Raw genomic sequence first — 19,607 nt, 5'->3', positions numbered from 1 at the left:
CCTTAAATGAAACTGAGTTCTGGTTTGTGTGTTCCAGGTTAATAAAACTTTCCAGGAGCTGGGTGTGCTCAGGGACCTCGGAGGGATGTGGGAAGAGATGAGACCCAAAATTTGGAACTTCATGGAGAGCAGCGAGGAAATGGACCTGGTTAGGGTGAGTTGAATGCAGTGACGACATATACACATACACATACACACACACACACATCAGTTCACTCTTAATATTCTTCCTGTTTACTGATGACAGTTATCAGTGCATCTCTTTGACTGAAGTATAATTATGTCTTTGATGTTAAGTTTCAAAGCAAAAATGTTTTTTGTTTTTTTTTTTAAACTTGGTTGATTTCGTGACTATAATATAGCAGTAGATTTACTGGCTGGGTGTTAAAAACTCTCTGTATACCACAATATATGTCACGATTTGACTGAAGTATTTGTGTTGATAGAAAAAAAGAGACAAGCTGAAATCTCCTGTTTACTGGTGTTAATGTTTTTCAGGGTAAATGAGTCCAACAAAAATGAGAAAAGAGCTTCTGTCAACCATAAATCATAACTGTAAAAAAGTAAAAGAAACATTTGGCTTCATTAATCATTTGTTCCTACTTTGATCACATCACATCCTTCACAGAGAGACAAAGTGTACTAATGGTACTCTTACCTACTATAAAACCAGCTTTGTCTAAATATGAAGTCTGATAAATTACAATCACTTTGCATAGATTACTACTTATTATGGTGAAAATGTCTATGACATGCCACATATTTCATAACATGGCTGTTATGAACGGCTGAAAGGTTTTTTTTTTTTCATCAGTCCTTTCCTCAGGCACAACTTTTCTTAGCCGTTAACTCAACTTCCACCTAGTGGCCACAGATGATACTGTAGCCTAATGTTTGTGTGTGCCTATGAAGGTGTTTGATGAAAGATCTTAGGGTAAGAATTAATTGCAGTTTAAAACTTAAATGGAAGTAACTTGAAATATAAGTTTTTTAATGAAAGGTTTGCATATGTAAATAATTATTTTGCAAAGCAGTATGCAGCTTTTGTTCATTATGTCTATTGTTTTTATGTTGTATCTAATTTAATCTTTGTCTATCATGAGATGATTTTCTTCAACTAGAAGTGAAAATCTTTGAAATAATGACGATAATGAATTTTGAAATGATGAAGTAGCTCCAAGATAAACAAATCCACACAAAAGAATGCAACAGTAATGAAGGCCACACAGTTCTAGTAAATACACCTTAAGGCACACATGCTTTTACTGTTGTATTACATACATTTTACAACTGAAGACACAGAAGGTTAACAAGCATTTGAATGTCTTATGACAGTAAGATATCAACTTTGGGCCACTTGTAAAAGTTGGGATTTTGTTTATCTCTGTAGACTTTTATATGTTGTTTTTTTCCACTACTAATGGTACTGTAGTAAATAATATGAATGTTTCTCTCTCTTTTGCAGACTTTGCTCCAAAATAATGCCAGTGCTGTGTTCTTCAACACCCAGCTCAGTGAGACTGAGTGGCGTGTGTCAGATGTGTCACACTTCTTATCCAAGGCCTCAGAGGACCAAAGAACTGCAGGATCAGCTTATACCTGGAGAGACATTTTCAATGAGACTGATCAGGCCATACAAACCATCTCCCGCTTCATGGAGGTTAGTTTGCTGCAAGAGGGTGAAACTAAAAGGTTTTTAAAAGAAGAATATTCTCAAATGAAAGCCATGCTGTGTGTGATCTGGTGAAATATATTGCTTTTATCCGGAAATAGATTCAGATGAAATGGTTTAAAGAAAAAAATGTAGATCATCTAGATGAGACATTTTCACATGACTGATTCAACCAGCATATGCTAACGTGTGAAATTATATTATTGCATAATCATCCTGGTTTCCATGGACAGAGCCACCTTACCCCCCTATTTGTGGGTTTCATGTTGTGTCTGTGATGTGGCTGTTACCTAACATCTTCCATTTAGGTCAAGATACAAGAGAAACCCAGGGGGGAAATAGGTTAAATGCTATTTGGCCATTTAGGCCAGTGTACTACAGAATCCTATTGTTTTTCATTCTTTTTTCATTGCTCTTTGAGATGTGTTTAGCTCGTGGAACAGCTATTAAAAGCCTTGAAACCAATTGTTCTTTTCTCTGCCTCCCTTGTCAAATCAAATTGCTGCTTCACTGAGTGTGTTCATGCTCCGTGCATCTGCATTTTGGGTCACTGTGCCAGAACACAGCCTTAATCATAAACAAACACCCCTGAACTCCTGCCAAATGTTAATCAATGTCCATGCTCTACTGAATGGGTAATTGTAGTCTTATTTATCAAGGGATTTCTGTATTGAGATGTCTTCAGCTTGTATTATTAACATTCTTTGGGCTTGGATTTACCTCATGAACCTAAGCACCTCTGTCTCCTCATGTCTTTTACCACTGTGGATAAGGGGGTATGAGTACAATAATAATTTTAAAGAGGGAGACGTTTAACCATCTTGGCTAATGTTTAAGTCTGAAAACACTATAAACAACCCACTGACCCACTGACTCGCATTACTTTAATGCGTCCAAACATACAAAAAACTATGTCAAGGCCTTACACAACCATAAAGTCTGTCATGCCTCTAGCATTAAAGAGGGCTTGCATTGTTTTTCGATTATGATGTTTGAACCTACTGACTTCTCATTCAGTCTGTGTGCAGGGTGAGGCACAAGTGAACTTATGTCAACTAACGCATGAGAGTCTCTGTAAAGTCTCTGTACAAATCTTGGTAACCTCTCAGGGAAGACTATCCTGTGTGTTAGCTTATTCAGTTCATGGCCATTGTTGTCTGAATGATAAAAGTAGTGATATGTGCAATCAATTGATGTTATAAACTGGGATTTTTCTGTGACCTAGTGTGTAAACCTGGACAAGCTGGAGCCAGTTGCTAATGAGGAGCGATTGGTCAACAAGTCAATGGGTCTTCTCAACAACCAAAAGTTCTGGGCTGGAATTGTGTTTCCTGACATCACTCACGGCAGCAGCCCTGACCTGCCTCCCAATGTCAACTACAAAATTCGTATGGACATTGACAACGTGGAGAGGACGAATAAGATTAAAGATGGGTAAGAGGATGTGTTTTGCTTAATACTAACCAGTTAAACAGGTTGTTTTGATTTTATAAGCTCACTAGTTTTTGTGTTGTTTTGTAGGTATTGGGATCCTGGTCCCAGGGCAGACCCTTTTGAGGATCTGAGGTACATCTGGGGTGGATTTTCCTACCTGCAGGATGTCATTGAGCAGGGAATCATCAGAGCTGTCACTGGAACAAAAGAGAGGACAGGAATCTATATTCAGCAGATGCCCTACCCTTGTTATGTTGATGACATGTAAGTGAATGCTATGGAAAGAAATACAGTATGTTGATCATTTAAAAGCATATATTTATATCATCTCCCTGCTAAGGAAGTTTTATGGTCACTGCAGCTTGTATGTATTGCTTATATTTCTCTTGTTTTTTTTCTCAGTTTTCTGCGGGTGATGAGTCGATCGATGCCTCTCTTCATGACTTTGGCATGGATGTACTCAGTGGCCATCATCATCAAGGGTGTGGTTTATGAGAAGGAAGCGCGGCTCAAGGAGACCATGAGGATCATGGGACTGAACAACGGCATCCTGTGGCTTAGCTGGTTCATCAGCAGCTTAATACCTCTGCTGATCAGTGCTGGCTTGCTGGTGATGTTACTGAAGGTTTGTGACACGCAGTCATACATGTGCACAGATGATACAATTATGAAGGAATGTCAGCATATTTTAAGAAAACAATTGAATACTCATGGAAGTGGTGATGCTTAGACTCCAAATTTTCCCTCATAGTCATTCTGTTTCTCCATGATCACACATCACAGTCTGGAAATTTCATCTTATTGTGGAAAACAAGTGATATCATGTTGCTCTAACCGGGAAAGTATTTAACTGTTTGTTTTTCGCTTGTATCCTTCTCAGATGGGCAACCTGCTGCCTTACAGCGATCCAGGCGTTGTGTTTCTCTTCCTGGGATCCTTTGGTGTTGTAACCATCATGCAGTGTTTCCTCATCAGCACTCTGTTCTCTCGTGCCAACTTGGCAGCTGCCTGTGGTGGGATCATCTACTTCACTCTCTACCTTCCTTATGTGCTGTGTGTCGCCTGGCAAGACTACGTGGGCTTTGGAGCAAAAGTTTTTGTGGTGTGTGTGCACATACAGTATATATTGCTATCAGAATGCTCATCATTTAACATTACAATTTCCAGAATTATATTTTCCCACAGCTAAACTCTGTGTTGTGTGATTTTCTCAGAGTCTGCTGTCTCCTGTGGCTTTTGGGTTTGGCTGTGAGTACTTCGCTCTGTTTGAAGAGCAAGGGGTGGGAATCCAATGGTCCAATTTGCTGGCCAGCCCTCTGGAGGAAGACAGCTACAATCTGACCACTTCGATCTGTCTCATGCTGTTTGATGCAGTGCTCTATGGAATTATGACCTGGTACATCGAGGCTGTATTCCCTGGTAAGTTTTCATTTAAGTATAAGCAGTATTGCATTACAAGGCATTCACATATTGTTGGGCTGGACTGCACTGATATAAAAAATCTCTTACAGGTCAGTATGGCATCCCCAGACCTTGGTATTTCCCCTTCACTAAGACATATTGGTGTGGGGAGAAAGAGAACAAAAACATCTCCACTCCTCTGTCAAAGAAAGGCAATGCTGAAGGTACAAATATCATCATTTACATTATTTTCAGTAGATTTTGTTTGATAAGACTTATTATCAGCTCTGTTACCACAGATATATGTTTTCCTCTCAAGTTGTATCATTGCTAAAATTATCTTGCCTTTTTTTATCTACAGCTGTGTGTATTGAGGAGGAGCCAAGCCATATAGATCCAGGTGTATACATTGAGAATCTGATAAAGGTTTATAGCCACGGAAACAAGCTGGCTGTAGACGGACTGACCCTGAGATTCTATGAAGGACAGATCACCTCCTTCCTTGGTCACAATGGAGCTGGCAAGACCACAACCATGTAAGCTTCAACACACACTCCACAAGTACATATTCTGTTAAAATGTAAATACATTCTTAGCATGAAATTCAGATAAATGGTTGTTTGTAAGTTGTGAATTCAATATGCAAATGGTTTCTGCAGGTCAATCCTGACGGGGCTGTTCCCACCCACCTCTGGTACAGCCTACATCCTCGGCAAGGACATCCGCAGTGAACTCAGCACCATCCGGCAAAATCTGGGCGTCTGTCCCCAGCACAATGTACTTTTTAGCATGTACGTATGGACCAAGAATACAGATTAAATTCTTTGTTAACTTGAGTCACATCGGACTCATATCCTGTCATCTGTATAAATATTTGAAGAATTTGGGGTAGTTTACTATCAGTACTAAGTCCAGTTTAGGCAGCTGTGTGATGTGTTTGTTTTGTTTGTTTACTCTAATCCAGGCTGACAGTAGAGGAGCACATCTGGTTCTATGCTCGCCTTAAGGGGCTGCCGGAAGAGAAGGTGAAGGCTGAGATGGAGCAGATTGTAAATGACGTAGGACTGCCTCACAAACGGCAGTCCCGCACCAGCACTCTGTCAGGTGGGATGCAGAGGAAGCTATCAGTAGCCCTGGCTTTTGTTGGGGGGTCAAAGGTTGTGATCCTGGATGAACCCACAGCTGGGGTTGATCCTTATGCACGCAGAGGCATTTGGGACCTGCTGCTCAAATACAGACAAGGTAAGTGCAACTGACCGAGAGCATGAAATGTAGCACATAAGCTCTTTCATGAATCAGCCTTTTGACCAGTTGTTTTCCTTTTAACAGGTCGCACCATCATCCTGTCCACCCACCATATGGATGAAGCTGACATCCTGGGTGACCGTATTGCCATCATTTCACACGGTAAGCTGTGCTGCGTCGGCTCCTCGCTCTTCCTGAAGACCCATCTGGGAACCGGCTACTACCTGACCCTGGTCAAGAGAGACTACGACCTGACCCTTCAGTCCTGCAGGAATTCTGCCAGCACAGTGTCCTACAGCAAGAAGACAGAGAAGGTAGATACTAAGAGGATTATTCAGTGAGCCTTAAAAACGTTTGCTGTTTTTTAAATTTTTTTTCTTACAGCTTAGAGAAAATTTATTTTTATTAGGTTTCATTTTTACTTGGACCAGCACAGTATTGTTTTTACAAAAACAGACAGCAATAAATATGCAAAGGTTTAAGTCTTAGGAAAAATTTTTGCAGTGCAGAATTCGTATTCAGTATGAAAAGAAATGTTTTATGGATGGATTATTTTAAGTTTGTCCTTTTTTTCCCCTTTGGTACAGGAGGACAGCGTATCAGAGAGCAGTTCAGATGCAGGTCTGGGCAGTGAACCAGAGAGTGAAACCACCACAATCGGTAAGAACACACTCTTAACCTTAAAGGCTGACTTTGTGTTTTGTAAACATCACTGGAAGGACAAAATACCTGATCTGCATTTGGTAGTTGTTCTGTCGCACTGACTTCTCTCTTTCTTTTACAGATGTGTCCCTTATCTCCAATGTGATTTTCAAGCATGTCCCCGAGGCTCGGCTGGTGGAGGACCTGGGCCATGAACTCACCTATGTCTTGCCCTACCAGTCAGCGAAAGACGGAGCCTTTGTAGAGCTGTTCCATGAGCTGGACGACCGGCTCACTGACCTGGGAATATCAAGCTATGGAATATCAGACACAACCCTGGAGGAGGTAAGACACAGTAAACAAGTTACACAGTAAAAATGATTGCAGGCTTTCTAACAATGGAATTGATTTATGTGAACTTCTCTTTGATCTTTAATATATTCTTTGTATTCTCTTTTTACCCAGCAATGTCTCTTCTTTTTACTTCTGCTAGTGTGTTAATCGGGTGTTTTCTCCTTCTGCAGATATTCTTGAAAGTGGCTGAGGACAGTGGAGTGGATTCTGTTGAGCTTTCGGGTGAGATTTACAATGCATTTTCCACTGTGAAGAAAATACTGTTAACCTCTTTTAGGTGTTTAAAAAATAGTTCTCCACTTTTATATTAACTTTCATCATTCTTTGACTACAGATGGGGTTGTACCGACCAGGACTCGTCGTCGTCATGCTTTTGGAGACCACCAGAGCTGCCTGAAGCCCTTCACTGAGGATGACTTTGATTTCAACGACTCTGAAGGTGATCCAGGTAGAACTGCACTACCCAGCATGCAGTGGAATGATAGCAATTGCCCTGTTTGCTATCATTTGTCTGTTTTATTTACTGTCCTATTAGTATCTAAATATATGGTTCATTAAGACTAGAAACAAAAAAAAATGAACACAGTGTGAGTAAGGTCTAGTTCAGTACAGGACAGGTTTTGTCTAAAGCTGATTTCAAGTTATTATGTTGGAAGTTTGCTCATGTGTCTCCTTTCATCTGTGTCCAGAATCCCGTGAGACAGACTGGCTCAGTGGAACAGATGGTAAAGGTTCGTACCAGGTCAAAGGCTGGAGCCTGAAGAGACAGCAGTTTGTTGCTCTACTGTGGAAACGATTTCTCTACGCTCGGCGCTCTCGGAAAGGCTTTTTTGCTCAGGTACACTGATGCTGTTTTCATGTGCGTATACTGTGCTGTGCATGTGGCTGCACTAACTGAAGGAATTATGTTGTTTCTTATGAGTAATAAAGGACTTAAGTATTTCAACATGTATTCTTTCATTTTAAGTGAGCTGTATTTAATCATTTTTTTCTCATTATTTTCCAGATTGTTCTTCCAGCAGTGTTTGTCTGCATTGCACTGATATTTAGTCTGATTGTTCCTCCATTTGGAAAGTACCCCAGTCTGGCTTTGCACCCCAGCATGTATGGAGAGCAGTTTACCTTTATCAGGTAAGATATCTCTCTTTTACAATCAAATTCAACTTCACTTCCAACTCTTTCTGCAAATCCCTTTTTAAATCTTTCATTGAAATGTACGTCATTTTCTATTCTTACCAGAGAAAGAATACAAAATGCACACCCACTCCCCCCTACTATTTCCATCAACAAAGTGTACAACCATTAAAGATGTAAAAGGTTATCTAACTGTACTTGCTGTACATTTGTACGTTACCTAACTGTCTTTTTTTTTTTTTTTTTAAAGCCAATGCACTTGGCAGCAAAAAGTGTTGCCCGTGACTCAAAATGCATTGTATCAAAAATTAATGACTTCATGCTTCTTTTCCTTAGTGTGTTAGTTGTTTTTTGTCACATTTCTTGCCATAGTTGATCTGTTCTAGCTACATTTAAAATACATGGTTTTTCTCTGTGTTTGCAGTAATGACATGCCTGAAGACCAACATACCAACAAACTACTGGGAGCTCTGACAGAAAATCCAGGATTTGGAACACGCTGCATGGAAGGAGAACCTATTCCGTGAGTATTTTCATAAACTTTTCTCTCAGACAAAAAAGTTGAGAGAAATCTGTGTATAATATATCACACTACACTTTATATTAGACTTGTACTGCAAGATCACATGTCTCTCTCCGGACTCCAGGGACACTCCTTGTACTGCAGTGCAGGATGAATGGTCGATCCCACAAGTCTCTCAAAGTGTGAAGGACATGTTTGATAATGGAAACTGGACCATGGAGAATCCATCTCCTCTGTGCGAGTGCAGCTGTGAAGGGCGCAAGAGGATGCTGCCGGAGTGTCCTGCTGGGGCTGGTGGACTTCCTCCACCACAGGTTAGAGATGCTGAGATGAAAACTAGACCTGAATCAAAATAAAGTCAAAAGTCAATAATACAGGCTAACTGTACTCATAGTTGATATTAATAATTATGTATTTTGTGTGTCCAGATGAAGATCAGTGAGAAAGACACTCTTCAGAATTTAACCAGCAGAAATGTCTCAGACTATCTGGTTAAAACCTACGCTCAGATTATTGGCAAGAGGTAACGCATATTTCTGAAACTTGTGTGACAAACTTATATTTTCTTAATTTTTTTCTTTCCGCTCATTGTGTATTTTTCTTCTTTTGTAACAGCCTGAAGAACAAGATTTGGGTCAACGAGTTCAGGTACGTAATTAGACATGATCCGCCCTGAGCGTGTTTGTTTATCAACTATATCAAACTCAGTATTTTAATTTGTGTCGTCCGTGACTGATATTTTAATGCTTGATACAGATACGGAGGATTTTCACTGGGCGCCAGGAGTTCTCAGGTTCTGGCCTACAGAGATGAAATTGATGACGCTATTGTTCAGCTGAGGAGACGCTTCCGCCTAGAGAGAGTAAGAGAATTAATTAGAGTACTATTTAACATTACTTTAAACTAATAATTAACAATGTTCACACATTCATTCATTAGTTTTGGCCTATCTGATTCAAATTGTAGCTTCAGTCAAACCTTGGTAAACTCTGTCAGATTTCATCATGTACTGAAAAATACTTTCTTCTCACCCATCCATCCTCCAGGGAACAGCAGCAGATCGTTTCTTCCGCAGTCTCTCTAGTTTTGTCGAAGGATTGGACACCAAGAATAACGTCAAGGTTAGTACGTGTGCACACACACACACACACTGGTTATGCAAGAGGACATGGCTTTTTAGCTTAGCACTTTTTCCACCAGTGTTTTCCTGTGGACACAATTTAGAACTTTCATTAATTTCATTTAACTGCATAATAACCTGCACCTTCGGATTTACTAATCCTCCTTCCTTCTTTTTCTTCACATACACACTTATTTTTGTCATACCTTCTTTTTTTGTAAAGGTACAGATCTTCTAACCTTTTTAAATGAATAAATTAACTGTTTTAGGTGAAATTATATACAGCAGAAAACCTGAGCAACTAGCCACAGTACAACCTCAACTCCACTCAACAGTTCATATCAAAAACATGATCCTGCGATATTTCTATAAATATAAGAAAATATGGGATGATAAATATAAATATGAGAATTCAGTTAATAGTATATAAAGAAAGATGGTGGAAAAAAAGATAAAACAGAGGAAAAGGACAGGTAGGAGACATGTATTAGGCATGTTCATTCACTTTATATTGCAGGATTAAACTAAGATGTGATATACTTTAAGACTGCTCTGTTTGCCTCCTAATTTAACAGAATCTAAATTTGTACATCTGTCTTTTTCTCTTGTCAGATCTGGTTTAACAACAAGGGTTGGCACAGCATTGGCTCTTTCCTCAATGTGATGAACAACGGCATCCTGAGGGCAAGTCTCCCAGCTGGCAAAGACCCCTCAAAGTTTGGCATCACTGCCTTCAATCACCCATTAAATCTCACCAAAGAGCAGCTGTCACAGGTTGCATTGTAAGTGTTCTGATCAATTTTGGGGGGATGTATCAAAACCATCCTATCTATGTGGCAATTGAATTCACATTCTCCTTGCTGTTTTGACACAGGATGACGACATCAGTGGATGTGCTGGTTTCCATTTGCGTCATCTTCGCCATGTCCTTTGTCCCAGCCAGTTTTGTGGTGTTCCTCATCCAGGAGAGAGTAAACAAGGCCAAACATATGCAGTTTATCAGTGGAGTGCAGCCTTTCCTCTACTGGCTGGCCAACTTTGTGTGGGACATGGTAAGACATGAAGAACATCCCCTCCCTGTCGTACTTGAGCTGTGACCTCTTACCCTCGATCAGTATTACTAATAAAGTCTACTGAAGCTTCTTTCTGACCTGTTTTCTCTTCTCTTGCAGTGTAACTACATCGTCCCAGCCACACTGGTTATCATCATCTTCATATGTTTCCAACAAGACGCCTACGTGTCCTCCACCAATCTGCCTGTTCTGGCCCTGCTGCTGCTGCTTTACGGGTGAGTCTGACACACATCTAAATCCTTTGACCCGTTACTTTCTCTATTTCTCCAAACATCTTTTCATCTAAAACTGTCATTTTGCCTCTATCCAGATGGTCTATCACACCGTTGATGTACCCAGCCTCGTTCTTCTTCAAGATCCCCAGCACAGCCTATGTTGTTCTGACCAGCGTCAACATACTGATAGGAATCAACGGCAGTGTCTCCACGTTTGTCCTGGAGCTGTTTGGAAGCAATGTAAATAACATCTCTGTGTATATTAAGTTAGAGTAGATGTAGATTTTAGGTGGTGATAGATGGATTGAAAGTTGTTGCTATTCTTCTAGGAAATTGGTGGCATCAATGACATCCTGAAGAACGTGTTCCTCATCTTTCCACACTTCTGCCTGGGTAGAGGACTTATCGACATGGTTAAGAACCAGGCAATGGCTGATGCTTTGGAGAGATTCGGTGAGTACAGCAGAACTACGTTAAATGTCTTATATCTTCTTATTTTATAAAGTATGCTAAAATGTGTGCTCTTTGGTTTTGGTTCTGTTTGTGTAGGTGAAAACAGGTTCCGCTCCCCACTGGCCTGGGACATGGTGGGAAAGAACTTGTTTGCGATGGCTATAGAGGGTGTCATCTTCTTCTTCATCACTGTCCTGATTCAGTACCGTTTCTGCTTCAAGGCCAGGTGGGTGATGCCTGCCTTCTGGTGTGAATGCACGTGTGATCAGTCACTTCTAATCTTGAGCTCTATTTGTAACACAGTATCCTTGACATTGTCCTCATAACTCTAAATAAATAAGGGATTTGGATTTCAGTATGCAGAGGGAGAAGAATTCATCTTGTGTTACGTAACTCCGCCTTCATTGTGACCTCTCTTCTCTGCTGATCTCTGATATTCCAGGTCGTCCACCAGTCATCTGAAGCCTATTGGAGAAGAAGATGAGGATGTGGCCAGAGAACGACAGAGGATCCTGAGCGGAGGAGGACAAACCGACATTCTTGAGCTCCGACAACTTACCAAGATTTACAAACGGAAACAAAAGCCAGCAGTGGACAGACTGTGTGTTGGCATCCCCCCTGGAGAGGTACGATGCAGATAACTTAACCTTGTTAGACATAAATATGGACCAGAACAGATTGTAGTTCAGTTAGAGGAACATCACAGTCCTGTTCAGTTGTACTTAAAGATAATAGCTGATACAATGATTTTGCAAGATATAGTCATACATTTCTACATTCTTATGAAATAAACAAGGTTTGTCTTGAGGTTAATGTTGTCTTTTTTCTACAGTGTTTTGGTTTGCTCGGGGTGAACGGGGCAGGGAAAACCAGCACTTTCAAAATGCTGACAGGAGACTCAGTAGTCACCAGTGGAGAGGCCTACCTGGCTGGAAAGAGGTAAAAGACACCAACACATCAAATATGGCATCTTGCATTGTGACTTATTCAACCTGCCTGAGCAGCAAGAATAAGCACCAAGCAGTAGCAGTAGCAAAAAGCCATAATTCAAGCAATAAAAATGTTTAATCTGTTGCTTCTGATGAATATATCCCAGAATAAATAAGGTGATAGAATGATATTGACTTTCCTTAGAGGTCTCCTTGCTTCCTTTCAGTGTAGGTATTTATTCTTATGTGTGTTTCTCTAATTCCAGCGTAACAACAGAGATAGATGAGGTGCATCAGAACATGGGCTACTGTCCTCAGTTTGACGCCATCAATGACCTGCTGACGGGAAGAGAACACCTTGAGTTTTATGCCATCTTGAGAGGAGTGCCTGAGAAGGAAGTTTGTGAGGTCAGCAATACAAAGATCTGTTAATTCATTTTCCTTGTGTAATCAGTTTACGAATCTAGTTTTGGAGTTTCTTTATAACCTGCTGTAAAAATTTTGTCCAGTCATGGTTGGTTTATATTCATGAATACTATGCTTTGGACACTAGGTGGCAGAGTGGGGCATCCGAAAACTGGGCTTGGTCAAATACGTGGACAAGTCGGCAGGCAGCTACAGTGGAGGAAACATGAGGAAACTATCCACTGCCATCGCTCTCATTGGAGGACCACCTGTTGTCTTCCTGGTGGGTGAAAGAAAACACAGTTGTTTTTCATAAAGTAGGGCATCCGTTTAAACCCAGACATTCCTCAGGACAGTGGACTGTGTGTTCAGCAGGATATTGAGACAGCAGCTGAGTTTGTGTTGTTTATTCTGGACAGGATGAACCGACAACAGGCATGGACCCCAAGGCCCGTCGGGCTCTGTGGAACGCCATCCTGAGCATCATCAAAGAGGGACGATCTGTGGTCCTCACCTCACACAGGTTGGACTTAAACTACAACCTCATTTGTGTTGATTAGTTTTGCTGATAATGCATTCATCGATTTAGCTTTTGTTTGATAATTTACTAATGTGCTTTGGTGTGTTTTTGCAGCATGGAAGAATGTGAAGCACTTTGCACCAGAATGGCCATCATGGTCAACGGCAGGTTCCGCTGTCTGGGCAGTGTGCAGCACCTGAAAAACCGGTGAGCATCTACCATCAGAGAAGCATTTAACTAGAACTGCCAGAAAAAACTAAATGAGGGCTGCAGGTGACAGACACTAGGGCTTCTTCAAACTCCAATGTTGGGGAACATTGTAATGTACATCTTACAAGTAGGACAACAAAAGCTGGCCTTTAAATCTGTCACTAGGTCTATCACTCCAACAATAACAATAATAATAATAATAATAATAATAATAATAATAATGTTGTGAGTTATAAAACATAATAATCAGTTATTAAATGAGAGCTAATCAATGTGTAGACGTAGTCCAAGGCATGTGGCATATAATTTTGATTTAAAAAAAAATAAAGTTTTGTCTTCTGTTCAGGTAGCCAGAAAACAATCAATTAAATGAATCATAAATAATTTTGGAAAAAAAAAAAATCTAGATTTAAGTTTTTGGCCATATTGTCCAGTTCGTCAGTAAATTATGGAACTCATTATCCATGTATATCCATGTAAAACATAGTTTTGTTAGAATGATTACATTTTATCCTGTTAATCATTAGTTTTTTCTTGTTCCATCTAATGAATACATTTGACTGACATGTGATGTTTGTTTGCCTCTGCCAGGTTCGGTGATGGCTACACCATCATCCTGCGGGTAGCGGGGCCGGACCCCGACCTGAAGCCGGTCATGGAGTTCATTGAGCGGGAGTTGCCAGGGAGCACGCTGAAGGAGAAACACCGCAACATGCTGCAGTACCAGCTACCCTCATCCCTCACATCCCTCGCTCGCATCTTCTCCCTGCTCTCCAAGAACAAGGAGGCGCTCAGCATAGAGGACTACTCTGTCTCTCAGACTACATTAGACCAAGTAAGAATATTTACACAAGGCTCTGGTCAGACCTGGGTTCTGTCTTGAACTCTGGCAAAGACTCATTCTTATTTTGTGCTTTTTTCTTCCCTGAAGGTGTTTGTTAATTTTGCCAAGGACCAAAGTGATGAGGACCATTTGAAAGACGTTCACCTGAGTAAGCGAGACGCTGTGGTAGTGGACATTTCACAGTTAAACTCCTTCCTCATGGACAACAAGACGAGGGAGAGCTGTGTCTGATTCCACAACATCCCACCAGTGGGAGCCGCCAATATACTTCACCCAGCCTCCCCCACCACCAGTACATATGGACCACTAACCTGAGGAGGAGGCGGACTATGTTCATTTTCTATTTTTTAGTCTTTTTTAATTGTTATCATTTCTCAGTGAACCTGCACTGAAGCACACAGCCTCATGAAAAGAACGAGGCAAAGACTGCAAACACTGACACAATGAAAAATCAATGCAAATCAATGCAAGAAATATAAATATATTTAAGATGAGAAGATATTCCTGTGAGGGTTGGAGACCGGTGCTTCTCCTTCACTAAACGGACAGAGAAAGAAAAGATTCAGAAGACTTGAAGCAAAGGAAGAACTTGAACTTCTGTCTTCGACTGGAAAGCAAGTCGCCTGCTACTCACAAGATGGACAAAGCATCTGGGATCAGCAGAAGGAAATAGCTCTGCTTTTTAATCCTGGTCCCTAAAAGTAGTTAGCAGTAGTCAGTGGGACTATGTTTGTGCTACTTTTATTTGACATGACGGTGTAAAAGAACATAGAAGAGCTCTGATTATTCACTGCCAGCTGCACCAGGACGAGCGAGCTACTTTTTTATTCAGGGTCAAACCTCTCTCAATCTTTCTTCGTTACCAAGCGCAGTTGTTTTTTAATGCAAATGATGGTAAAACTATTTACAATCCGATTGATATGTCACATCATGCAATCGCAAAACATATTAACTTTTACTAATTCAGTTTTTTTTTATGAAGATACTTTAATTCTAATACATAAGTATAACCTCTATGGAGTTTTGTTTTCCTTTATTATTGGGGGGAGATAAAATGAAGATGTGTAACTAAGTCATCTTTTTTTTTTTTTTTTGTTCTTGTTGTCCTTGACATTTTCCAGCTCAGTGCCTATACTGTATCATGGAGAGTCAAACTTTGAGCACTCCATTAAAACAACAATGTATGTAGGCTGCCAAGGAATGTATACAACAGACACCAACCTGCATCTATCCGCAAAAAGCAGCTTTTGGTGCAGATATTCAACAAAACGTTGAGTGTTTTTTTTTTTTTTTTTATAAATCGTGACATTCAGTGTCCAAAACAAATGTTGTAGTTGTCTGTACAAGATGTGTGCAGTCTGCTGTACTGGCACGAGATGACCACTGCCAACTGGTGGTTGTGACATCAAGGGAAAGCGCAAGAATGATGACTATCTGGGCTGGTTTTTGAAAGTACTCTGGAAATATACATATATTGCATGCTTTCCACCTAGCCACACACCTGGACTATCGGTATCTCTTTGTGTGTGCCTGAGCATGCAATCAGATCAGTTTGTAAAGGACTGGAGACGACTGAATTCTGCTTCAATATTGTGGGGTTTGCTGAACTTGTTACCAGCACACGATGTATATGTGGAGTCTTCATCCTGAATATGTTGTAAAAAAAAAAAATATATACGGAAAAAAAAATGTTATTCGGTGATGAAAATGTTCCTGCGGGTAAATCTTTAGCTCCCATACATGAAAGTTACCTTTACAGCAGCCCTTTCTGTATGGGATCAGACTGTACATGCTCCAGTAATATGTTATTTTATACAGAATTGTGCAGGAGCATTTTAGACCTGAACCAGCACAGGTATGGATGTTATGTAGAGTAGCAATTTTGTGACGTTAACTAAAAAAAAAAAAAAAAAAAAAAAAAAAAGTTACCAGTGGAGTGAACAAATAGTATCCGTGCCAAATGGAGCTGAATATTTAACTTTGATCGACCAGCATAATCTTGAGGAGGCACCTGTTTTGTAAAGTATAAGTTGTGCTTTGAGTTTTAGTTCTTCACAAATCCTCCTCTCTCTCACTTTCAGCAGCTTCGAACTAAAAAGCACAACATTGTAAAATACGTGCTGTCTCGTTCAGTCATCATCCGGCTGCGACCTCTCTCTATCTTTCAGTGACGTTGCCAAATTTCTGACCCTTCTTTCTGCGCTCATTTGTAAGCTACAACGCTAAGGTGAACTGACTGTTAGGTTGAGAGGGAAAAAAAAATTAAAAAAAATAAAAATTAGTCTCGTTTTCCTATTTTTCACAGTTAAATATTTCCACTGCTAGATGAGAAACCAGGCGAAACTCAAGACAGGGACCATTAATTAGAATTGTGCTTGTAATGCTTTATAGTCCAAAAAAATCCTATCAGGGGTTTCAGTGAATGACAGACTGCCATTACAGGTGCTCAGTGTCATATAAAAGTTGGAAGGACTTTCCGTTATTTTGAGCGTCTAACAACTGCTGTGGGGTTTTAGGCTTGCTCCGCGAACCATCACTCAGGGTCCGAGCCACAATCCACCAAAACCCCTCGGCTAAATTTGAGCACTTTAAAGGCTTAGATGCCGTTTGTTTTAAAAGATGTAGAAGTAGAGATTTGGTTGTTTAAAAAAATATACTATTAAAAATGAATCTCTGCACTGGAACACAGACCTTACTCAGAAGACACAAAGCTCTGTTTGAAACTTGAAACAAGATAATTACAGCTGATTGAGAGACATTAGTGAAATCCTGAAAAGCAGAGACAGTGGTGAGGTAAAGAGAGACATGCAGGACGTGACTAAGATGGTGATTTTTTCTCTTTTCATGCTCAATATTCTTATTTGTTTACATTATTAAGTATTAAACGGCTGTTTGAGTCTGTTACCCATTGTGTATAGTTTCTCTTTAATAAATAAAGTTCATACATTTTGAAAAAAAAAGAAAAAAGTCATCTCTTGTTTTTGTACATTAACTGTGTATTTATAGCCATGATTTTATCTGTGTAAGATACAAATGTTGAAATGCACTATATTCATAGGAATATTTATAGCATAAAGCAGGGGTGTCAAACTTATTTTAGTTCAGGGGCCATATTCAGCTAAATTTGATCTGAAGTGGGCTGGACCAGAAAAATAATAACATTATAACCTATAAATAATGACAACTCCAGATTTTTGTCTTTGTTTTAGTGTAAAAATAAATAAATAAATAAATAAAATAAATATATACAGGGTGGGGAAGCAAAATTTACAATGAACATTTAGTTGTTTTTTCTCAGCAGGCACTACGTTAATTGTTTTGAAACCAAACATATATTGATGTCATAATCATACCTAACACTATTATCCATACCTTTTCAGAAACTTTTGCCCATATGAGTAATCAGGAAAGCAAACGTCAAAGAGTGTGTGATTTGCTGAATGCACTCGTCACACCAAAGGAGATTTCAAAAATAGTTGGAGTGTCCATAAAGACTGTTTATAATGGAAAGAAGAGAATGACTATGAGCAAAACTATTACGAGAAAGTCTGGAAGATACTATTAAAGAAGAATGGGAGAAGTTGTCACCCCAATATTTGAGGAACACTTGCGCAAGTTTCAGGAAGCGTGTGAAGGCAGTTATTGAGAAAGAAGGAGGACACATAGAATAAAAACATTTTCTATTATGTACATTTTCTCGTGGCAAATAAATTCTCATGACTTTCAATAAACTAACTGGTCATACACTGTCTTTCAATCCCTGCCTCAAAATATTGTAAATTTTGCTTCCCCACCCTGTATAGTTTGGTAATGTAAATATTTACCTCCGCCAAGGAGGTTATGTTTTTGCCAGGGTTTGTTTGTTTGTTTGTTTGTCTGTCTGTTTGTTTGTCTGTCCGTTAGTGTGCAACATAACTCAAAAAGTTATGGACAGATTTGGATGAAATTTTCAGGGTTTGTTGGAAATGGGATAAGGAAGAAATGATTAAATTTTGGTGGTATTCAGGGGCGGGGGGGCCCACGGGGGGGCCCACTGATCAGCCTTGGCGGAGGTCTGCGCTCTCCGAGTGCTTCTAGTTTCATGTAATTTTACTTTTTTACAGCAAAAAAACAAAGAGAGAATTTGGGGTTTTCATTATTTATTGGTTATTATGATAATATTTTACTGGTTCTGACCCATTTTAAATCAAAGTGGACTGTATGTGTCTGTATGTGGAACCTGAACTAAAATGATTTGGACACCATTGATTGTTAACATCTTCAGTGAAATTTTTGTATTTCACAAATTCATCCTGCGGGCCAGACTGAACCTTTTGGCAGGCCGGATTTGGCCCCCGGGCCGCATGTTTGACACCTGTGCCTTAATACTTCATACAATTTCAATGTGTTGTCCTTTTTTGTAAATAGATAGATAGATAGATAGATAGATAGATAGATAGATAGATAGATAGATAGATAGATAGATAGATAGATAGATAGATAGATATTATTTTAATGTACTTTTTTCCATTATTTTAACACTTTGAGCTGAACTGAATGAAATATTCTACATACATGAGGTGTGTGTGGCTGAAACCATAGACAGCTGTTCACTCTGGTCTGTTCTTCCTCCTCTTCCATCAGTCTCCAGGTGGAACACAGTCTCCCCCTGGTGGTCACAGAAGGACACACTCATCAGTGGAGTGGACTGAATACAGTCTAATGTAATGGCCTGTCCTGTTTATTACTCAGTATTAAAATGAGCTCGTGCCTTTTTTTTTTTTTTTTCAACTTTATTGAAAACATTTGAGTATGAGCTCGTGCCTATCATTCCACACCTTATTTTGATTGATGTCATTGTTTCTAAATTCGCATTGAAATCATCTTTAATTATTAACTGTTGGTCTCTTATTGTACATAACTAGATATTGACATTGTAAACGTAAGAAAGTTATTTGGATGTGATAAAAATTCCGATTTAATAATGTCCGTTAATGTACTTTTTTTTTTAACTGAAGGAAAAGTGAGTTTGATTGACGTTACATGTGACCAGTAGGAACTCGATTTGAGCGAAATGAAACTGATTCCTGCTCACTGATTGGCTGATAGTCTATACCTATCTGCCACGCTAGTCTTTTTTTTTTTTTTTTTTTTCTTTTTCAACCTCTGCCGTTTGGTCTGGAAAAGTCTGATAGTTTCTTGTCTTAACAGTGTTGCAGATAAACCACAGTCGAATCATTTATGCGTTTGAGAGAAAAAAAACAAAAAAAACAAAAAACGCATGAAGGCTTAAATCAGTAACTTTACCCCTTATGCTTAACATTTCTACTTTTCCATGCACTGTTTTATAGAACATTATTAACGTAAGAATATTATTTGGATGTGATAAAAATTCCGATGTAATAATGTCCGTTAATGTACTTTCTTTTTTTTTTTTTTCACTGAAGGAAAAGT

At 39.5% G+C, this 19,607-nt stretch overlaps 1 protein-coding gene across 3 annotated transcripts in view; it reads left to right on the top strand.

The window, feature by feature from the left end:
- Window positions 1-16,434, top strand: part of LOC115420669 (phospholipid-transporting ATPase ABCA1-like) — a 37,631-nt gene extending 21,197 nt beyond the window's left edge. Inside the window, exons 10-47 of one of the 3 annotated variants that reach the window (XM_030136114.1) lie at window positions 38-154; window positions 1,466-1,660; window positions 2,898-3,106; window positions 3,194-3,370; window positions 3,509-3,731; window positions 3,987-4,208; window positions 4,321-4,525; window positions 4,618-4,731; window positions 4,869-5,043; window positions 5,167-5,298; window positions 5,472-5,749; window positions 5,837-6,066; window positions 6,340-6,412; window positions 6,537-6,739; window positions 6,919-6,970; window positions 7,083-7,196; window positions 7,438-7,586; window positions 7,755-7,879; window positions 8,307-8,405; window positions 8,530-8,719; window positions 8,834-8,928; window positions 9,021-9,053; window positions 9,162-9,267; window positions 9,452-9,526; window positions 10,138-10,307; window positions 10,400-10,577; window positions 10,698-10,813; window positions 10,909-11,053; window positions 11,143-11,266; window positions 11,363-11,492; window positions 11,709-11,892; window positions 12,099-12,205; window positions 12,462-12,603; window positions 12,749-12,883; window positions 13,020-13,123; window positions 13,235-13,327; window positions 13,922-14,165; window positions 14,262-16,434. In XM_030136114.1, the coding sequence (XP_029991974.1) occupies window positions 38-154; window positions 1,466-1,660; window positions 2,898-3,106; window positions 3,194-3,370; window positions 3,509-3,731; window positions 3,987-4,208; window positions 4,321-4,525; window positions 4,618-4,731; window positions 4,869-5,043; window positions 5,167-5,298; window positions 5,472-5,749; window positions 5,837-6,066; window positions 6,340-6,412; window positions 6,537-6,739; window positions 6,919-6,970; window positions 7,083-7,196; window positions 7,438-7,586; window positions 7,755-7,879; window positions 8,307-8,405; window positions 8,530-8,719; window positions 8,834-8,928; window positions 9,021-9,053; window positions 9,162-9,267; window positions 9,452-9,526; window positions 10,138-10,307; window positions 10,400-10,577; window positions 10,698-10,813; window positions 10,909-11,053; window positions 11,143-11,266; window positions 11,363-11,492; window positions 11,709-11,892; window positions 12,099-12,205; window positions 12,462-12,603; window positions 12,749-12,883; window positions 13,020-13,123; window positions 13,235-13,327; window positions 13,922-14,165; window positions 14,262-14,405 (5,607 nt within the window). In that variant the 3' untranslated portion in view covers window positions 14,406-16,434. The remainder of the gene's footprint in view (window positions 1-37; window positions 155-1,465; window positions 1,661-2,897; window positions 3,107-3,193; window positions 3,371-3,508; window positions 3,732-3,986; window positions 4,209-4,320; window positions 4,526-4,617; window positions 4,732-4,868; window positions 5,044-5,166; window positions 5,299-5,471; window positions 5,750-5,836; window positions 6,067-6,339; window positions 6,413-6,536; window positions 6,740-6,918; window positions 6,971-7,082; window positions 7,197-7,437; window positions 7,587-7,754; window positions 7,880-8,306; window positions 8,406-8,529; window positions 8,720-8,833; window positions 8,929-9,020; window positions 9,054-9,161; window positions 9,268-9,451; window positions 9,527-10,137; window positions 10,308-10,399; window positions 10,578-10,697; window positions 10,814-10,908; window positions 11,054-11,142; window positions 11,267-11,362; window positions 11,493-11,708; window positions 11,893-12,098; window positions 12,206-12,461; window positions 12,604-12,748; window positions 12,884-13,019; window positions 13,124-13,234; window positions 13,328-13,921; window positions 14,166-14,261) is intronic. The other 2 variants (XM_030136123.1, XM_030136104.1) reach the window with 2 other exon arrangements.
- Window positions 16,435-19,607: the final 3,173 nt, after the last annotated feature.

Source organism: Sphaeramia orbicularis, chromosome 1 (assembly GCF_902148855.1).
Source record: "Sphaeramia orbicularis chromosome 1, fSphaOr1.1, whole genome shotgun sequence".
Taxonomy (NCBI): domain Eukaryota; kingdom Metazoa; phylum Chordata; class Actinopteri; order Kurtiformes; family Apogonidae; genus Sphaeramia; species Sphaeramia orbicularis.
This window is presented reverse-complemented; position numbering and strand designations above follow the sequence as displayed.